The 17,459-nt window shown below is 54.2% G+C and overlaps 1 protein-coding gene across 3 annotated transcripts in view; it reads right to left on the minus strand.

Annotated features, from left to right (window-relative positions):
- Nucleotides 1-469: 469 nt before the first annotated feature.
- The window catches only part of SLC1A7 (solute carrier family 1 (glutamate transporter), member 7), a 28,740-nt gene continuing 11,750 nt past the window's right edge, over nt 470-17,459 (minus strand). The window contains exons 3-11 of one of the 3 annotated variants that reach the window (XM_004679022.2): nt 11,620-11,835; nt 8,622-8,664; nt 5,752-5,971; nt 5,255-5,354; nt 4,421-4,654; nt 3,430-3,624; nt 2,609-2,743; nt 2,079-2,181; nt 470-1,495 (exon numbers count right to left, since the gene is read on the minus strand). In XM_004679022.2, coding sequence (XP_004679079.2) covers nt 1,277-1,495; nt 2,079-2,181; nt 2,609-2,743; nt 3,430-3,624; nt 4,421-4,654; nt 5,255-5,354; nt 5,752-5,971; nt 8,622-8,664; nt 11,620-11,835 — 1,465 coding nt within the window. In that variant the 3' untranslated portion in view covers nt 470-1,276. Of the gene's footprint in view, nt 1,496-2,035; nt 2,182-2,608; nt 2,744-3,429; nt 3,625-4,420; nt 4,655-5,254; nt 5,355-5,751; nt 5,972-8,621; nt 8,665-11,619; nt 11,836-17,459 lie in introns of those variants that run through there. The other 2 variants (XM_012722156.1, XM_012722155.1) reach the window with 2 other exon arrangements.

Here is a 17,459-nt window from a genome sequence, read left to right on the forward strand (position 1 = left end):
TGTCCTTAGGCACGGGTTCACTTTAAACCAAAGCATTCACCAAAGGGAGCCAGATTGGGGACCTTTTGTGGGGACCAACGTGGCCTGCCTGCACAGTAGAGCAGACTAGGGGGTAGGTGGCTGTCGGGCAGGCCGGGAGGCACTCTGCCTCCCAGAGCATGTGACACCTCAGACAGACTGTCCTCACTCTGGCTGCCAGGACAGGCTCATCTGTACACTGGAGGCCCAGACAGGCCTGACCACACCCTGACAATCCAAGCAGACAGACCTACCTGTGTTCTAGCTACCCAGACAAGTATCTTTATATCCTGGCTACCTTGACAGGCCTGCCAAACTCCAGCTGCCAGACGGACCTGTCTGAACTATGACAGCCTATATTAGCCCAATAAAGAAATGCTAGCCAGGGTGTGGTCAGTAAGCCATAGCACTTTCAGTTATCACTTTTACTCAGTTATAACACAGACAGGAATAGAAAATGTGACTTGCTTCATCACACAGGCTTTTGGGGGAGTTCTGAACTTAGGATTGTGTGGGCAGCTTGACCAAAGCATGCCAGGTGAGCCTGCCTCCCCAGGTCTTCACAGGCCCACCTGTCCAGTGGATCAGGGATCTCTCAGGGTCCATGCAGCTCAGGTGCAGACAGCCAGTTTGCACACTGGATGACCGGAAGGCTGCGGCATGTGAAAGGCACCGGGCCTTGACCTCCAGCTGGGCCCGTCTTCAGGGATGCTCACTGAGGCCATGTGTTATGGAAGAGACGGGCTGACTGGGCTGGCACGCAGCTGGGGCAGGAGCAGGAGGCTGTGGTTAAGCCTTCATAGATCGAAAGCTGTAGTGTGTGCGAGCCCCTGGCTGGAGAGGGGTGTGGTGTTTATGGGACTCCTCTTAGCATCTGGACCTGCTGGTGCCCCTGTCCTCCAGGAGGGTGTGGCCTGGACTTGGAAAGATGAGAGCCAGTCTCCCGGCCTACACACCACTTGTTCTGAGACCCAGGGCAGGTGTTTTCCATTGTCGGAGCCTCAACTCTGTCACCCAGAAGCTGGGGGCTGTGACCCTTGCCGCTGCCACACAGGCCAACACAGTGGACACATACAGCAGGGCTGGGCTCGTGTCAGGCCACCACTCAGCCACCAGGGCTTTCTCTCTAGACTCTATTTCCCCCCAGTAGAGTGAATTCCGGCCACACAGGGCGGGAAGAATGTGTGAGCCTGTCGGTGGCTCAGGAAAGCTGCATCCTGGGCCTTCACGCCTGAGGCCTCCCTGCAGCTCCACAGGCTCAGACATTGGTCTCGAGCTCGTTGATCTCAATGGTGCAGTGGTCCAGGCTGGTGGTGGCCGGCTCCTCATTCTGCTCCACCTGGACGGGGATGTGGTGGGGACAGGCGGGGCCCAGGGTCAGCTCCGCGGCCTCAGCCACGCTCTTCACACAGCTGTTCTGCTGGGTCACCATGATCTCCTGGAGGCTCACTGGCTCGGTCTCACAGGGTGGAAGTTTCTAGGAGGGAAAATAGCCTTGGGAGCAGCTGGAGGTCCTGCGGTCAGACACCAGGGAGGACGGAACAAGCAGAGGACTGGGGTCAGGGGTCAGCTTTCCTACAGAGGTGCTGTGAGGCCCGGGCGGCTCCTGTTCCCAGCCGCCCTGCCTCCTCTCAGGGCTTCTTCCTGCGGGGAGGGACCAACACCAAGGTTGGTGGTGGCTCCCTGCCTGGGCCTCACCTTCCTCCCAGAGAGTGAGAGAAGTTGCTACACGCAGTTACTGAAGGAGCCTGAAGCCCACAAAGCCCTGCGGGTCATTGTGGGTGGGACCAATGCCACCCCACATGGAGGTTCAAACCTTCCCCAAAAGGCAGAGGTTTATCTTACTTTGTCTCATCAATGCACCTCTTAGTTCTAGGCCAGTATCAGCTGTGGTGGGTGCTCAAAACTGTTAGAGGAATTAGCTACCCTTGTACTAGACGAGAGATGAGGCCAGGCTGCACAAAGGGGCTGGATGAAGTCTGCTCAGCTGGTTGGGGCAAGATCGGTACCAGCCCACCCTGGCCTTCGGCGGCCAGGCTGCAGGGGAGGCACTGCCTTACCTGGGTGCCCATGTCCTGAGCAAAGTCCTTCCGGCAGATGTGGGCCATGATCCCAGCGGCCAGTGCATCACCCAATACGTTAATCATGGTGCGGAAACGGTCCCTGGTAAGCCAAGGCAGGCGGTGAGCTGTGGGCGTTGCTGGAGGGGGTGACGCACCCCTCAGCAGCACCTGCCGAGGCAGAGTGGAAGCGAGGTGCTCTCCCGGGCCTCTTCAGCCACCCCTTGGTGATGTGCAGGCTGGCCGGTGCAGGCCTGGCTTCACGCACTGGTGACCAGGTGCTCGCACAGCCCCGGTGCGTAGAAGGGCGGGAGCCTGGTTTCATGCTTTGCTCTCACCGCCTTGAAACTGTGTGTGGCTTTTGACCATGCACCTCACATTTTCATTTTTGAAAAGTAGCCCCACGAATGATGTAGCCAGGCTAGTGCTGATGAGTGGGCACCCCCACTGTGCAAGCCAGGGCAGTTCCCCCTCCCACCCCACATGCCTGCTCCCTCGGGTGTGGGGAGGGCCGGGGTGAGCCCACTCACAGAGCCCAGTCGACAGCGATGATGAGGGTGATGTCATCGGTGGGCAGGCCCACGGAAGTGAGCACGATGACCATGGTGACGAGCCCGGCCTGGGGGATGCCGGCCGCCCCGATGCTGGCTGCAGTGGCTGTGATGCTGGGGGGGGGGGAGAGGAGGAGGCGCAGGTACAGGGCGCTGTCGGGCCTGGCTCCGTGGGGAAGGCCGGAATGCCAGGGCCTCTGAGGACAGTGACGGGGGCGGCTGGGAGGGTCCCACCGTGGGAAATGTGCCTCTGCTTGGGGTTCTGTGGCTGCACGGAGCTGATGGGAAACCCCGTGTCTGGGTTGCTCCTCTACGGGTTTCCAGGAAGCTGCCAGAGATTCTGATTGCCTACCAGCACAGCTCTACGCGGCATCCTTTGGGGCTGGACCCCAGGGTCAGGCTTGTACCTGGGGGCTGACAAGCCAGGCTGACCCTGCCCCTCCTCACCCTAGCACCCTTCCTCACTTCCAGCCACACCAGTGACCCCTCCATTGTCCGCTCGTCCTGCTCTTGGCCCCTGTGTCCCGCAGGGCTGTCTGCAGTGACCGCCTCTGCTCTGCGTGCAGGGCTGTGGGCCTTCCTCTGGGCCTCGGCTCCCCAGCCCGCAGCACTGGAGAGGGAGCCCCTTGTCTTGAGTCACAGAGGACGGGTCACACTCCCGCCCCAGCACCGGCTAGCTGTATGGCCCGGGAGGAGCCCCTCCCCCCTCCGGATTCAGAGACCCTATCAGATGTGAAAACGAGAGAACCCTGAGGGCCCCAGCCCCTGCCCTCGCCCCCACCGGGGCCTCAGGGGCGCACCTGATGGTGATGATCTGGCCGAAGTCCAGCTCATAGTTGTTGACCTGGGCGATGAAGATGGTGGCCACGGCTTCATAGAGCGCGGTGCCGTCCATGTTGATGGTGGCGCCCACGGGCAGGACAAAGCGAGCGATGCGCCGGTCGATGTGGTTGTTCTCCAGGAGGCACTTGAAGGTGATGGGCAACGTGGCTGAGCTGTGGGCAGAGGGATCAGGGTCTGCCCACTGCCCCCTTCGGCCTGGGATGAGCTTTGGGACAGTCAGGACCTCTCGGCTGCCGTGTCGGGGGAGGACAGGCTGAGGGACTTTGAAAATGGCCCTTTGGGAGTGAGGTCAGTGTCAGGCCAGATCTGCCAGGGCCTGGGGCATCTGAGAAAGTCAGAACGGAAGTGCCCACTGGCAGAGCTGACTGCATCAGGCACTGTGTGCTTCATACTCGACTGGTCTTCACAGCTTGTCCTGAGAGATTGAGTCCATTTTAGAGATGAAGAAACCGAAGCCCAGAGAGAAGGGGCCTGCCCAGAATGGCCTGCTGCACACTTGCAGATGAAGTGGTAATAGCAGAGCTCTCGGCCAGACTCCCTGAGCCTCCTACTGGCCCAGCGGCCCTGCGGGTTTCTTGACCTGCGTGTGCCTGGAAACACCTGTTCTGCAGAGCTGTTAGGAGTCGACACCAACGTGCTCACAACATTGTCTGCCTCGCCAGCCGCTGGCTCCAATGGCAGCTGCTGCTGCTCCTATTACTGGACCTCCCAGGGCAGTGCTGGGACTAACACTCTCCAGGTCACTGTCTTGGGAGCCCAGTCCACTTGCCAGAGCCTGTAATGGGGCCTTATGTATTACACCTCAAAAATTGGTCTTCTTATCACAGCTACCCCACATTTGTGAGGGCAGCTGTGCTTACATGTTCTGTGTTTCTGTGGCTACGGACAAATGATGGCGGGGCAGATGGACGGTTCAGGCTTTTCCATCTGCTGCCCGTCACCCCATACCTGGAGGAGGTGGCCAGTGCGATGAGCAGCGCCTGGAGGATGCCGCGAATGAAGACAATGGGGTTCTTCTTGGTGATGAAGAAATAGAGGAGGGGCAGGATGAAGAGGCCGTGGATCATCAGCCCACACACCACTGTGATGGCGTAGAAGCCCAGCTTCTTTCTGACGGCGGTGGGGTCGTCCATCTCCAGGATCTTGCCAGCAATGAGGAACACGATGCCAAAAGGGAAGTACCTGGCGGTGGGAAGGGCAGCGGTACCCCATGCAGCCCAGACTGCAGCACTGCTTGGTCTCCCAGGCTCCAGGGAGGAGTAAGACTGTGTGCCCGTGTGCCCAGCCAGGGCATCATTAGTACCATCCTCAGCCCACCCGCCCCCACACCTTCCCGAGTCCTGGACTCTGAGGCCTGGGCTCGCTCTCAGGAGGCCCACACTTCAGCCCATCAGTGCCACACCCTCTAGGGAGAACTTGAACAGGCCTCTGCATATCCCCCCCTAAACTGTGCAAAGTTGCTAAATCTGAATTCTGAGCCAAGTGGCAGCTGGTTCTCACTTCTGGGTTTCCTTTCTCCAAAAATTGAGCTGATGAGATTCCATGTGATGGGAAAACTGAGGCTTGGGATAGCGGGGTCAGGCTTACCTCTTAGCTCTCCTCCTGTGGGCCTGATTGGGCCGGAAGTGGCACCCAGAGTTGGAAGTGGGTCTGGTCAGGGCTGGGGGGCTAGAGTGGGGCACATGGAGCTCCACAAGCCCCAGGCCCAGGTGGAGCCTCCTGGCAGAGCAGAGGACTGGCCCGTGGTTTCCTCCACCTCCCAGGGCAGGCGAGCTGGCTTACCACACCGCCACCGCCACGATCTTCATGACAGACTCGTTGAGGCACTGGCAGAAGCTGACCAGGGGGGTCCCACTGTCGCCCATACGGCCCAGCATGATGCCTGAGGAGGCGGGGACACACGAGCAAGTCACAGGTGCTGCAGACAGACCGAGACCGGGATGCAGGCAGGTGCCCTGCATGTGCTGACACACTGGTGGCAAAGCAGCGAAGACCCTGTGCCCTGGCCCGTCTGCCCTCACTGGCTCCTAGCAGCCTGGGGGTACCACTTCCCTCCCTCTTTTTCTCAGCCTCTGCTACTTGGACCCCCTGACAGGGCTGTCCCTTCTTCCCTTTCTCTCACCCACACCCTGGACAGCAGCAAGTGTCACTCCCTGCCAGAATGTCCTCCCTAACACCAAGACCCTGACCAAGTTATACAGGCTACCAGGTTCAGGGAAGGGCGAGTTCAAGGAGGGGCTGGCTCCCGGGCTCATTAGGACCTGGGGGGCAACACATACCCATGGTGGCAGAGAAGATGACGATGCCCAGAACATTCATGCCATCGCTGGTGCCAGGTTCTGATTTGTAAACCACCTCGGGCGGTGGGGTCAGGTCCAGGGCAAAGTTCTGTACCCGAGAACCATTGTCTTCCTGGAGGCTGTAGATGAGGATACGCCGAGGAGAAACCTCTGATGCCAGAGTGGGCGAGTGGACAATGGGGGTGGTCTTGGTGCGGTACTGGCAGCGACCCAACCAGGAAGGAATTGGGGTCAAGTGTCGTGGTTAATAACAAGAATGACAAGCCAGAAGCACATCTGGCTCTATGAACTATCTGATGGGCAATGAGCCCGTGAAGCAGGCAGGACAGGGTTCTTAGGAATATTTTACCAAAAAAGAAAATGGACATGTCTTCGTCCATCTACATACTACCCAGCTGTGCCTCTGTACCCCTCCATCTGTCTATGTGCTATCACACCCACCAGCATTTGCTTGTAACTATCGTCCTTCTCATCTACCCTGTAACCCTCATTATTGATCTATCCATTTTCAACCATCCGTGACCCATACACCTAATAACCACCGGCCCTGGCTTCCACTAAAGGAAACTTGGACCTACTATTTGGCCTTTGAGCAAGACCTGAATATCCTACCTCTGAATTCCACTTGGACATTCAACCTTACTCCAACATCAACCAGAAATGGCCATTCAGAGTAATGCTAACACCTTCAAGTTTGGTAGGTATTATCAGTATAACTGAGAGTTTGATCAAAAGGAGAGGTTTGAGAAAGTTAATTCTTATATGAGAACCCACAAAATGGAGGCCACCTGGGCTGCTCAGCTCACTCTACACATCTAAACGAAGGCAGCCTGAACTTACGGGAAACACCTGTCAAAACACCCAAACTACATTAGTCACAACCCTCTAACTCAGCTTGCTGTGGCCAGATTACTTTCCCCAGAAAACAGGATCAGCTAATTTCATATGGGCTTCCCAACCTCCTAGCTGGTTGTGCCTGTTTCTATGTGGCCTCTTCTAGTGATCAGTAAAATGTGCTCAAAACACCTCCAAAGAGTGATCCACTGCTTGCAGTCACTATTCATGGGTTGTTTTCCCTTGACTAAAGGACATCAACTTTTCAGCTCTTAGAACAGAACAAAAAAATCAATCTGATGAAGTGAGGCCCCAGCTGGGAAGAGTCAAATTGCTAAGCTAGCTGCCCTTCCTCTGCCCCCAGGACTTTCCTGGTCTTTCATCCTTCATCAATGGAACCCCAACTGGAGTCTCCTATCCTCCCAAACACTGAAGTATCGTAGGGTAAGCCTTCTGAGGGGCACTTCTGAGGGGTTGGGGAGAGACACTCCTGAAATGTAGGGGACCGAAGTTTCTGGTCTTCAGTTTCCTCATCTGTAAAATGAGACTTATACTGGTATCTACCTTATTAGATAAGCTGGTAAGGGGCTTACCCTAGAGCCCACTACACTGTTAGCCATAGTAATCACTGCTGTCATTATCACCACCACCACTACCATCATCGTCATTCCAGTGCTGAATGCTCTGTGCTGGGTCCCCAGGGACACAAGGTTGAGCCAAGATTTCTTTCCTGATGACTGTCCTAGTCAGGGTGTCACAAAGAAGGGGACATTTGATTTGGGTTTGGAAGGACGGATAGGAGTTGGTCAAAGGAAAAAGGGGATTCCAGGTTGGATATGAAGAATCTACCTTCAATATCTTCTATCTTCAATAATTCCCCATCACTGCTGGGATGAAACTGAGCTCCCTATTTAGGGCCCTTTGCTAAGCAGCTCATATCATCCTAAGTGAAGAGGCAGTGGTTGGCTTGAGGTTTCACTGTTCCTTGTTTGGGAGCTGCCTCTCCAGATCTCAGGCCCTTCTGGGTGTCTCCACACCCACTACAGGACCCAGCTCAGGGAAGGGGGTCAGGAAATGCTTGCTGGATTGAGTCAACCGACCATCCATAATTTTAGAAAGGGGAAAAGAATAGAATAGTATTATATATGCAGGCAAAGACTACCACACAGGATGTTTACCATAATTTCCAAAAGGGCAAAACTTTGAAAACAGAGGCCCACCAACGGGGCCTGGTGAATACATTACAGTCCAGCCTTACAAAGGGTGATGACATCACCACTGAGTAGCGTATTTTAAGAAACATTTAATAACCAGAGAAAGGGCTCATGGCATAGATAGGAATGGGTGGGGCCACACTATCAATGCACTATAGCCCTAATTTTAGTTTTGAAAACAACTGTGCAGAGAAAAGACATGACTAGAAGCACAGTGACTACTACTGCTAGGTAAGAAACTAGAGGTGATTTTTATTTTTTACTTTATATTCTCAAAATATTTTCCTAATTTTCTGCAGTGAATGGCACTGCTGTCCTTATGAGAAGAACAGAAAGATTTTGTTTTAAAGAAAAAGAAAACGGGCTTAAGAGCAGACAGGCCAGCTTTGCCCACTAGCTCTGTCATTTCCCAGCAGTATCTGCTGGGTAAGTCTTAGAGTCCTCCCTCAGGAGAGGGGCCAGTCCCTTCTGCAGGGCAGAGTGATGGTGAGGACCCAGTGAGACAGTGCGTGCGTGAGCACTTGGGTGAGACCAAGGCAGAGCAGCCATCACATGGGGGTGTCCTCCCATTATCAGAATTTTTCTTCATGTAAAGCTGGACGCTGGGCTGAGGGTTGGGTCGGCAGTGGAGGCACTAAGACCTAGGGCCCTCCCCTCCCCTTCGTTCCTCACACTTCTCCCCTCCCCTTTCTAACCCTTCTCCCACCCCTCTCTCCAGGAAACTGGCTATGTGAACTTTTCTCTTCCCAGCTGTGCACAGGCACCTCTGTGCACCCCTATTCTGCCCAGGGACCCCCTCACCTGTTTAAATGTGGCTTCCACGAGGTTGGCTGGGAACATGTTCCTGGGAAGAGAGTCATCATGCAGAGTTGTAGAGCCAGGACAGGAGGACCTTGGGGTCATCTGAACACCACCCTGGCTACTTAAGACCTTCATGATCTAGCTCCACTCCCTCTGCAGACTCAGGCCCCTATTCCCAGCCACCCCATCCCCAGTTCTGGAGGCACAGGCTCCTGTAAGCTCTAATACCACTTCCTTACAGTTCTTAAAATATGCTGTGTGCGGCCCTCCCTGGTGGCGCAGCAGGTTAAAGCACAGCACTAAGAAGCTAAAGCCACTTCCGCATGAGTTCAATCCCCACCTGCCCCGGAGGAGATCCATATGGCGTGGCAGACCTCTCCTGACCCGCCCGCTGCTCCCCTCAGCAGTGTACTTCGTCGATCTGCCTGTTCTGTACCCCACTCTGTCCCTGGTGAATCCTCTCACTCTCCGCATCTCTGGCCTGTACCCCAGTTCTGTATGCATAAATAAATAAAAATCTTTAAGAAAAAAATACTCTGTGTGCTTTTCCAGCTCCAGGCCTCTGTCCACACTATTCCTCCCGATTGGAATGCCCTCTTGCTACTCTGGCTGGCTGCCTCCTGCTCAGACAGATCCGCTCTAGCCTCCTCTGACTGCTCAGGCCATTTCTGTGACCCTTCTTTAGGTCACCTGCCCTCGCCCGGGCACTGGCTGATGTGGCTGCCTCCCCTGCTCACCAGCCTCGCAGAAGTGGAGTCCAGGGTTCATATTTTATCTGTGGCACCCACATAAGTGGCGGCATTATTCTTATTAATATTTTCATGAAGCCAAAGGAGAAGGGGGTCTTGTCCGACCACACAAAAAAACATCAAGATGGAACAGTCAAAACAGTGAGCTACTGAGTCTTAGCAGAAAAATCAGTGTAATAGGACCAGAGCCCAGAACCAGAACTTCATATAGCAAAGTATTTCATGTCTAGTAGAACTTGTTTTGGTGAGGAAAAGAAGTGAGAAAAGATAAGTGAGGGAACGAAGGATTCATTAAAAAGTATTGTGCAAATGACCTGCTGTCTGAAATATAGAAGTTACATCCGTGTTTCATACTTAGCACCCAAAAATTTTCCACATGGTTTAAAAATATAATTAAAAAGAAAACTTAAGCCATAAAAAAGTAGAAGAGAATGTTAATATGTGACCAGCTTTCAGGATTTGGAAGGACTTTCTAAGAATAAAATCAGCAATAAAAAAGTCACTAGGTTTTACTACATTAAACTTAAGAATTTTATGGCCCTCCCTGGTAGCGCAGTGGGTTAAAGCACAGCACTACGAAGCCAAAGCCACTTCAGCATGAGTTCAATCCCCACCCCAGGAGGTGACCACATGGCGTGGCAGACCTCTCCTGACCCGCCCACTGCTCCCCTCAGCAGTGTACTTCCTCAATCTGCCTGTTCTGCTCCCCACTCTGTCTCTGGTGAAGCCTTTCACCACCCCTACACCTCTGCCCTGTACCCCAGTTCTGTACGCATAAATAAATAAATCTTAAAAAAAAAAGAATTTTCTAATACCACATGGTATCCTGGGTTGGCTTCTAAAAGAAAAAAATTAAAAAAAGAACATTAGCAGAAAAACTGGTGAAATCCAGTGGAAATCCTGTCACCTAGTTGGTAGCATTGCGTGATTTTATTTCTTACTTTGACAAATGTGTGAAAGTTGCTGATCTGGGTTGGGTGGGGGTAGATGGGTGTGGGTATTTGGGATCTCTCTCTATTTGCAACTTTTCCATAAACCTAAAATTACTCCAAAATAAAAGTGGAAAAAATTAAGATGCTCTCAGAACAATACAAATAGCTTTAGAAAGCAAATGATGGCGCAAGTTCTATAACAAAGTCTATGGTCCTGCATCAATGTCCTCCCATTATCAAAATTTTTCTTCATGTAAAGCTGGACGCTGGCCCTCACTGCACCCCCATCTCCTGGCACAATATCTTCTAGAGCTGGTGCTCAATAAAGGTGGGTGAATGGAACAGAAGTGATTGCACTCCTTTCAGGGCAAACTCAGGCCCCCACTCACACCCCGTTCACTCCACCCTACTCCAGCTCATCTCTGCTAAAGCGTAACAGCCACCTGCCTCAGCCTGGATTCACCATCCTCAGGTTGGGCCCTGATTTATCCTTCGATCTCCACCTCTCAGAATCTGCTCCCAGAAGCCTCTGCTCATTCCCTGCAGGCTCCCCGTTGACTTGTGGCCTTTGGGTTTCGGAACCACAGAATTAGAAAGAATTTTGGAAACCACTGGGGAAATGGAGACCCAGAGACAGGGACTGACATGCCCAGGGCTACGCAGAAACTTCTGGGCAGAGCTGAGATTGGATCTCCCATTTCCAAGCATCTGGCTCCCTGTCCTGAGAAGCATGTGACCTCTCTCTCCAGCCTTTCCTCTGACCTAGAAATAGTGACAGTGAGGTCTAGCCACCCAGCTTTGCAAAACAACTTGCACTGGGGTTGAGATTGACCGGGGGTGGGTAGGTGGGTGGACCTCAAATGAGAGGGATCAATTTTCCCCTTGTGAAAGGTCACCAGATATAGAAATGGCTGCTGGAACATTTGACTCTGACGAGTCATGGGCATCTGATCCCGAGCCCTCAGCCCCTGGGCAGGGAAGTGGTGGTGGTGGGGGGCTTCCTGAGCACCAACAATTCCTGTCACCATGAGGAAAGCTGTTTTGAATCAAAAACTCCAAGAAAAGATGAATCATAGTCACCAAATCTTAGAAATAATGGATCTTAGAAAATGAAACTTCTTGAAATTCCACTCCCTTGGCTCCTAGAACAACTGCTGTCCTGGTTCTCCTCCTGGGCCCTCTTGTTCCTGCTCTGTCAGTTCTACATAGCTCCCAAGGTGACAGTGGGCCAAGGCTCACCCGGGGCTTCTGCCTCACCCACTGGGCACACCTTCCCTCACACATCCTCTCCAGCAGGGCGCTGGTGGCAAGGGTTACCGGATAAGGTCCAGCAGGGCGTCGGCTGAGCTCATGATGGGCTTCCTGCTCTGCTCCGTTGTCTCCTTTTGGGCTGCCCCGCCTGGGTGGATGACAGAGACCATGATGATGCCCACGATGACTGCCAAGAAGGTGGTCCACAGGTAGTATGCCACAGTGAGGATGCCCAGGCGGCTGGAGGTCTTGGCATCCAGAGAGGCAAGGCCAGACATCAAGCTGGGAGAGCAAGGTGCGCTGTTGGGGGACATGAGGGCCCTGCTGGGCCCCCAAGCAGACCCACTCTCACTCTCCTCTTGGGTCTGCCCAGTACCCTCACAGTGTTCTCTGGAGCAAATGGGCACAGGCACCCCCCTCCCAGTAGTGCTGCCCTCGGGATTCCTTGTAGCCTCTCTGCTCTGCTCTCTCCCAGGCCCAGGGTCACCTCACCAGACACTCACGCCCTTTCAAGTCCCCAGGTCTTTTCACAGGCTGTTTCCTTTGTTGGGGTCCCCCTGTCCACTTCCTTCACTTGCCTAACTCCTATCCACAGGTAAGGTCAAGCTTTTTCACCACCCACTTCTCACCCAGAGTTAGGCACCATTCTGAGGATCCCAGAGCCCCAGGCTTCAGGGACAGCCCTAGCTGTCTCTCTCACCAGACGAGAGGACTCATGAAAAGGGGGACAGGTCTGACTTCTCTGTGGGTCCCCAGTGGCCAGCGAGAGTTCCAGGTGCTGCCAATCAGCAGGGTTACCGCAGGTTTGCTGACTAATGACAGAGTGAAGGAGTTCGAGCCCTAGGGAGTTGGTGGTCTCCATCCTGGTCCAAGTTGTGTCCACTAGCTTTGGGAAGAAAGTCACTCAGGCACCCCAGCTATAAAATGGGGCCATGGCTACATTTGTTCCCGTGAGTTGCCACCTTGTGGCCATCTTGGGTTAGTGGCTCCCTTGTGGGAGACAGTGGCTCCCTTGTGTTGACAGGACCTGTGGGTGTCCTCTGCGCTCCTCCCACCCGGCACACCCGGCCTGGGCGCTCTGCCCACCAGAGCAGGTGAGCCTGAGTTACTCTCCTCACTGCCCATGGGTGGTGGGGGCCAGGAGTGAGAGATTGGTTAAGGAGACTCTGTGTTTTGCTCTACTGCCAAGAGTTCACTCTTTCAGGTAAAGGAAATATTTGTCTAGTTTTAATCATGTAAGCAAAAGCAGATAATCCCTTTGTCCTTTTATCATTAGACTCCAGAGCAAGCAGCAGGCAGCAGGCAACAGGCAGCATCCAGCCTCTGGCTGAGCACAGAAAGCCTCTTCCCTCCCACAGGCTGTAACTGCATCTGTGAGCACTCTGGTCTTCCCAGCTTGCTACAGCAAAGACTCACTCTTCTAAGATACAGTTGAAGGGCCCCTCCTCTAGGAAGCCTTCCCTGACCACTAGCCGGGGTGGGAGTTCTTTCTCTGGACTCCCATGCCTTTGTATTGCTGTGCAGCCCAGCCCTCACCTCACTGAGTTTACTGAAGTGTCTCCAGGCCTGGGTCTGATTTTAGTGCTGCATCCGCAGATCCAGGCACAGGCCCAGCCAGAATGTAGATTGGTAACAGTGCTCTGAGGGAAGAACTGAATGAACGAATGAATCAGCATTACAATCTCTGTACATTCTTCTCTGCCAGGACCTCACATGTTACTTTTGGGTTTAGAATCAGACTAATAGACATCAGTCCTGCCTGGATGATGGGACTGCGTGGCTGGGGGAGATGCAAAAGTTCCCTGCAGCCATTATCCATGAGCGAGATTCTCCCTAGCTCAGAAGCTGTCACTGGATGGTGGCATTTGGGGTTATTTTGATTTTGATTGTGAACGATTCTTCATGTTCTCTATTATTCCTAGAATGAACATGTCTTGCTTGTGTGGTGGAGAACATGACCCCTCAAGTAACTGAAGCCAGAACTTGTCTGGGGCTCAACTATCCCCAGACACCTGAGCACCTACCTCCCCTGGTCCTTACACAAGTTCTGAGTCAGCACTGGGCTGCAGACTCCCGGCGCCATTGAGCTTCTCAGTCACCAAATTGAAAAAAGAGCAAAGAAACAGGTGAGCTGAATTTTGGTGCAGTTAATTTTAATAATATTTTAACCTGCTGTATCAGAAATATTGCCATTTCAATGTGCAGTCAGTATCCTCGTGTTCTGCTCCTTCAGGTATTTGAGTTTGGTTTTATTTTGTAAAAGGTTTGGTTCCGCAGTTACACCAGCCACATTTCAAGGGCTCAGAAGCTGCACCGTGTAGTCTGAGGGACAGATAACCTCACTCAGGGAGGGGGAGGTAACTGGGCCAGCCACGGATGAAAGATGTGGATGGTTTCACTCCTGTGGAAGACGAGGGTGTTTTGGTTTTGGCCGACTGATTTCAGTGTGGTTCAGTCCACGGAAGGACTCCTGAGTGCCACGCCACGGTGGCAGCCCTCAGATTTGTGGTGGTAGCTCTCTAGCTTTGGAGGCATCCCACTGGGGTGCGATGGTTGCTATTGGGGTGATAGAGGAAGGATTCTAGATTGAGCAGGAGATTCTCCAAGGATGACTGCAAATGTTCCTTTCTTCTGCCTCAGATTTATGGCGAGGGGAACGCGGATACTTGCCCCTCGACTCTCAGCCTGGTTAGGTGCTCCTGGAGCCCCCAGAGTGCTTGAGGACCCTAGGGGAGAGCATCAGGGCGCCCAGAGCTCTGACTCCCTCCCACACCATCTGGCTACTATGCAAGGCCCAGGGATTGTGGGTCAAAAGTTGCGGTGACTGGGAGCCTGCTGGGCTCCAGGGCTCAGCCTGTTTCAACCTGGTAATTGTCCCACTGGTGCCCACTGGGGGTTTGTAGGCACTGGGGGTTGGGACTACACAGACCCCAGCAGGCAGCAGCTGCTGGGCTCGTGGGGAGGGCAAGAAAAGCCTTACTCACTGGCACCCGGTTCCCACACCACCCCCGACCCTATCTGATGCAGGGAAGTGCCCAGTGCTGCTTACATCCTCGGCCATGGAGGGTGGACAGGCGGCCTGGGCTGCTGAGGGTCCCTTCCTGTTTGACGTCCTTGCTGGCTCCCCAAAGCCCTCAGTCCCCACTCCTTCAAGGCCGTGGGCCCAGGGTGGCCAGATTCATTCCCCTCCTCCTTGCCTGGACCACTGCAGCCACCGTGATCACCTTCGCAGTATTGTTCCTTCAGCCTGGAACCTTCTATCACCAGCCCTTACTCCCACACACCTCCCCAGTCTGACACATTTCCATCTGCTCTTTCCAAGATCCGCTCAGATGTCATGTCTGCCAGGATGCCTTCCCTGATGTGGCCATTTGCCCTCCCCAGGGCATCTAGTCAGTGTGCTTGCCCCTGCCTCCCCGAGGCCCAACCCAGTCTGGCACAGGACAAGCTGGCAGGAAGCAGGTGCTGAGGGAAGCGGCGAATAGCAGAGAAACCCACTGCAAGCCCCTGCTTTCTTTTCTTACCATCTTTAGTCACTACTCGTGTCCCATTGAAGCCCACGAGGCTGGCCTAGCAGCTTCTGGACATTCCTGTCCTGTACACACCCTTTCCTGGTTGGGAGCAATGTGCCTTTGGGTAAGTCCCTGACCCACTGTGTGTCTCAGTTCCCATCAGGAGTCAGAATAGGGTTAATGGTGGTTGATGCAGAGGGTCACCCTGGGTCTAGAAGAGTGCCTGGTGTATAGTAAGGACCCGGTGCTTACTGTGACTAGCATGTTCCAGTTACTAGCATCCACTCATTGTCCGTCACATGTCCTCTGTGACTGGCGGCCCCAGGGCTGAAGCGGGCTCAGTGCTAGGTGCATGGCATCCAGGGCCTGGCTTACCCAGGTGCATATGACATTAAGCCAGGCTGGAATTTTAGACTCGATTGTTAAATGGACACATGGACTTCGTAGGCACCGACTGGGGGTTCCCTGTGGACAAGAACTCGTAGGGACAGATGAGAATTGTTGGAGGCAGTATACACTCCGGAGTGAAGAGAAGCGAAGGGTCTCTGCAGGCCTGCTTCTCTGCAGGAAAACAGAGAGGGCTGCGTCTCACCCTCTCCTTCCTCACCATGTTTATCAATGGCTTGGCCAGAGCCACTGACAGCCTGTGCACCATCAGATTTACAGAAGACAGGAAGCTGGGAAGAATAGCTGATGTTTGGATGAGGGAGTTGGGACTACGTAGACCCCAGCAGGCTGGGCCTAAGGGCCAATTCTGACACGATGAAACTGAGCATGGACATGTGCTGGGCTGTACTTGGCTTTCACAGTTGGAAACACAGACTCTGGTGTGGAAGGGCCGCCCAGCCACAGCAGCAGCGGCAGCACGTGGAAAGGGGACTTTGGGGTTGTTCACTGCCAACTTGATGAGTCACTTGGGGCATGGGGCGGCCAAAGGGCTGGTGGGGCCTGTGTCTGTGGGGCCAGAAGTCTGGGAACTTGTTAAGGAGGCCATGGACCTGTTCTGGTGATGAGACCCACTGGGAAAGGGACAGGGGAGGGAGGCGTGTGTCCCGCAGGGCAGCTGGGGTCCATGGCAGGTAATGGGGGTGCAGGCCTGGGGCCGCATGTGAGAGGCAGGGGCTGTGGAACCAAGAGCAGCCCAACTCCTGTGCATGCTGGCCTTGATGAGGAAAGTCCAGGGAAGCAGATCTCAGCTTAGTGCTGGAAAGAATTTCTAGCAGACAGAGCAATCCTTCCCTGGAAGGAAACTCCATGGGAAACAGCAAGCTCCAGGTCACCAGAGGTGTGCAGGCAACCTGCTAGTCACACAGTGAGTAGCAGATTCATCCTGGTCTATGCGCATGACAATAGCCATAGTCACAACATCCTGGCACTGGGACAGGAGATAGGAAGGAGCCCAGTGTCCTCTGGCCAAGTCCTTGGTCGCTGGCCTCAGCTGACCCAGTCAGGAGGACTATCCCGAGCTGGTGCCTGGGATGCAGCTGCAGGGAGTCCACCAGACAGGCAATCAGAAGGAGGCATCTGGGGACCCATGGGGGCCCCTCAGTCCTTCCACATGCCATAGCTCGTGTCTCCCCTGAATGGACTGCAGAGCAGCAGTTGACAGTAGTGCCACATTAGCACCTAGTTATGTTCCCCAGATGGGTCTGTCTCATCCTCCACCATCAAGCCAACACCCGGAGGCAGGGTGGCCAGATGCCCACTCGGCCAATGTCCGGGTCATTTGGTCCCAGGCTCCCATCCAAAGGGCACAAAGTCCTCTAAAGCCTCTGTCTGCACACCTCAGAGGACAGAGAACTCACTCTGTCCCAAGTCAGTCTCCAAGGTGAGCCAGTTATGCTCACTAGGACGTTCTTCTTGGTGTCAGAAAGAAATCCTCCTGCAGGGAAGAGAACTCCTACACAGCCCAGTACGGCCCCAGGAGCCAGACCCCTACCCCTGCTGCTTTAGATACCATGGGAGTTGGGAGTGAGGGAATGCTGGGGTCAGAGTACAGGGGATGGGGCATGAGGGTCCCTCCTTCTTGTGGCCCTGGGCACTGGGTCTGTAATATGCTGGGACTTAGACATATATCTAACCTGAACTGAGCCAAAACAAATGCTGGAGGTGCAGCAGCGGCAACCTGAGGGCTTCTGCTGACCATCCAGCATTCTCTGCCACTTGCCAGCAGAAGGCTGTGTCTCCAGTGTTCTCAGACTCAGGCCGGCTCCCAGCTCCATGGAGCAGAACCTCTACCCTTCTGTCTCCCCACAATACAAAGAATGGCAGGTGTGCTGCCACAGGGAGTCCACCCGACTCTGCCCCACAGTGCCAGCTGTTGTCTCTAACGTCCTTGATACGTCTGTCGGGGCTGCCCGTGACCAGGGCCCCTCCCCCCAGCATCCTCCCCCC

This window comes from Condylura cristata, unplaced genomic scaffold, assembly GCF_000260355.1.
Source record: "Condylura cristata isolate star-nosed mole 26May11 unplaced genomic scaffold, ConCri1.0 scaffold00008, whole genome shotgun sequence".
Lineage (NCBI taxonomy): Eukaryota > Metazoa > Chordata > Mammalia > Eulipotyphla > Talpidae > Condylura > Condylura cristata.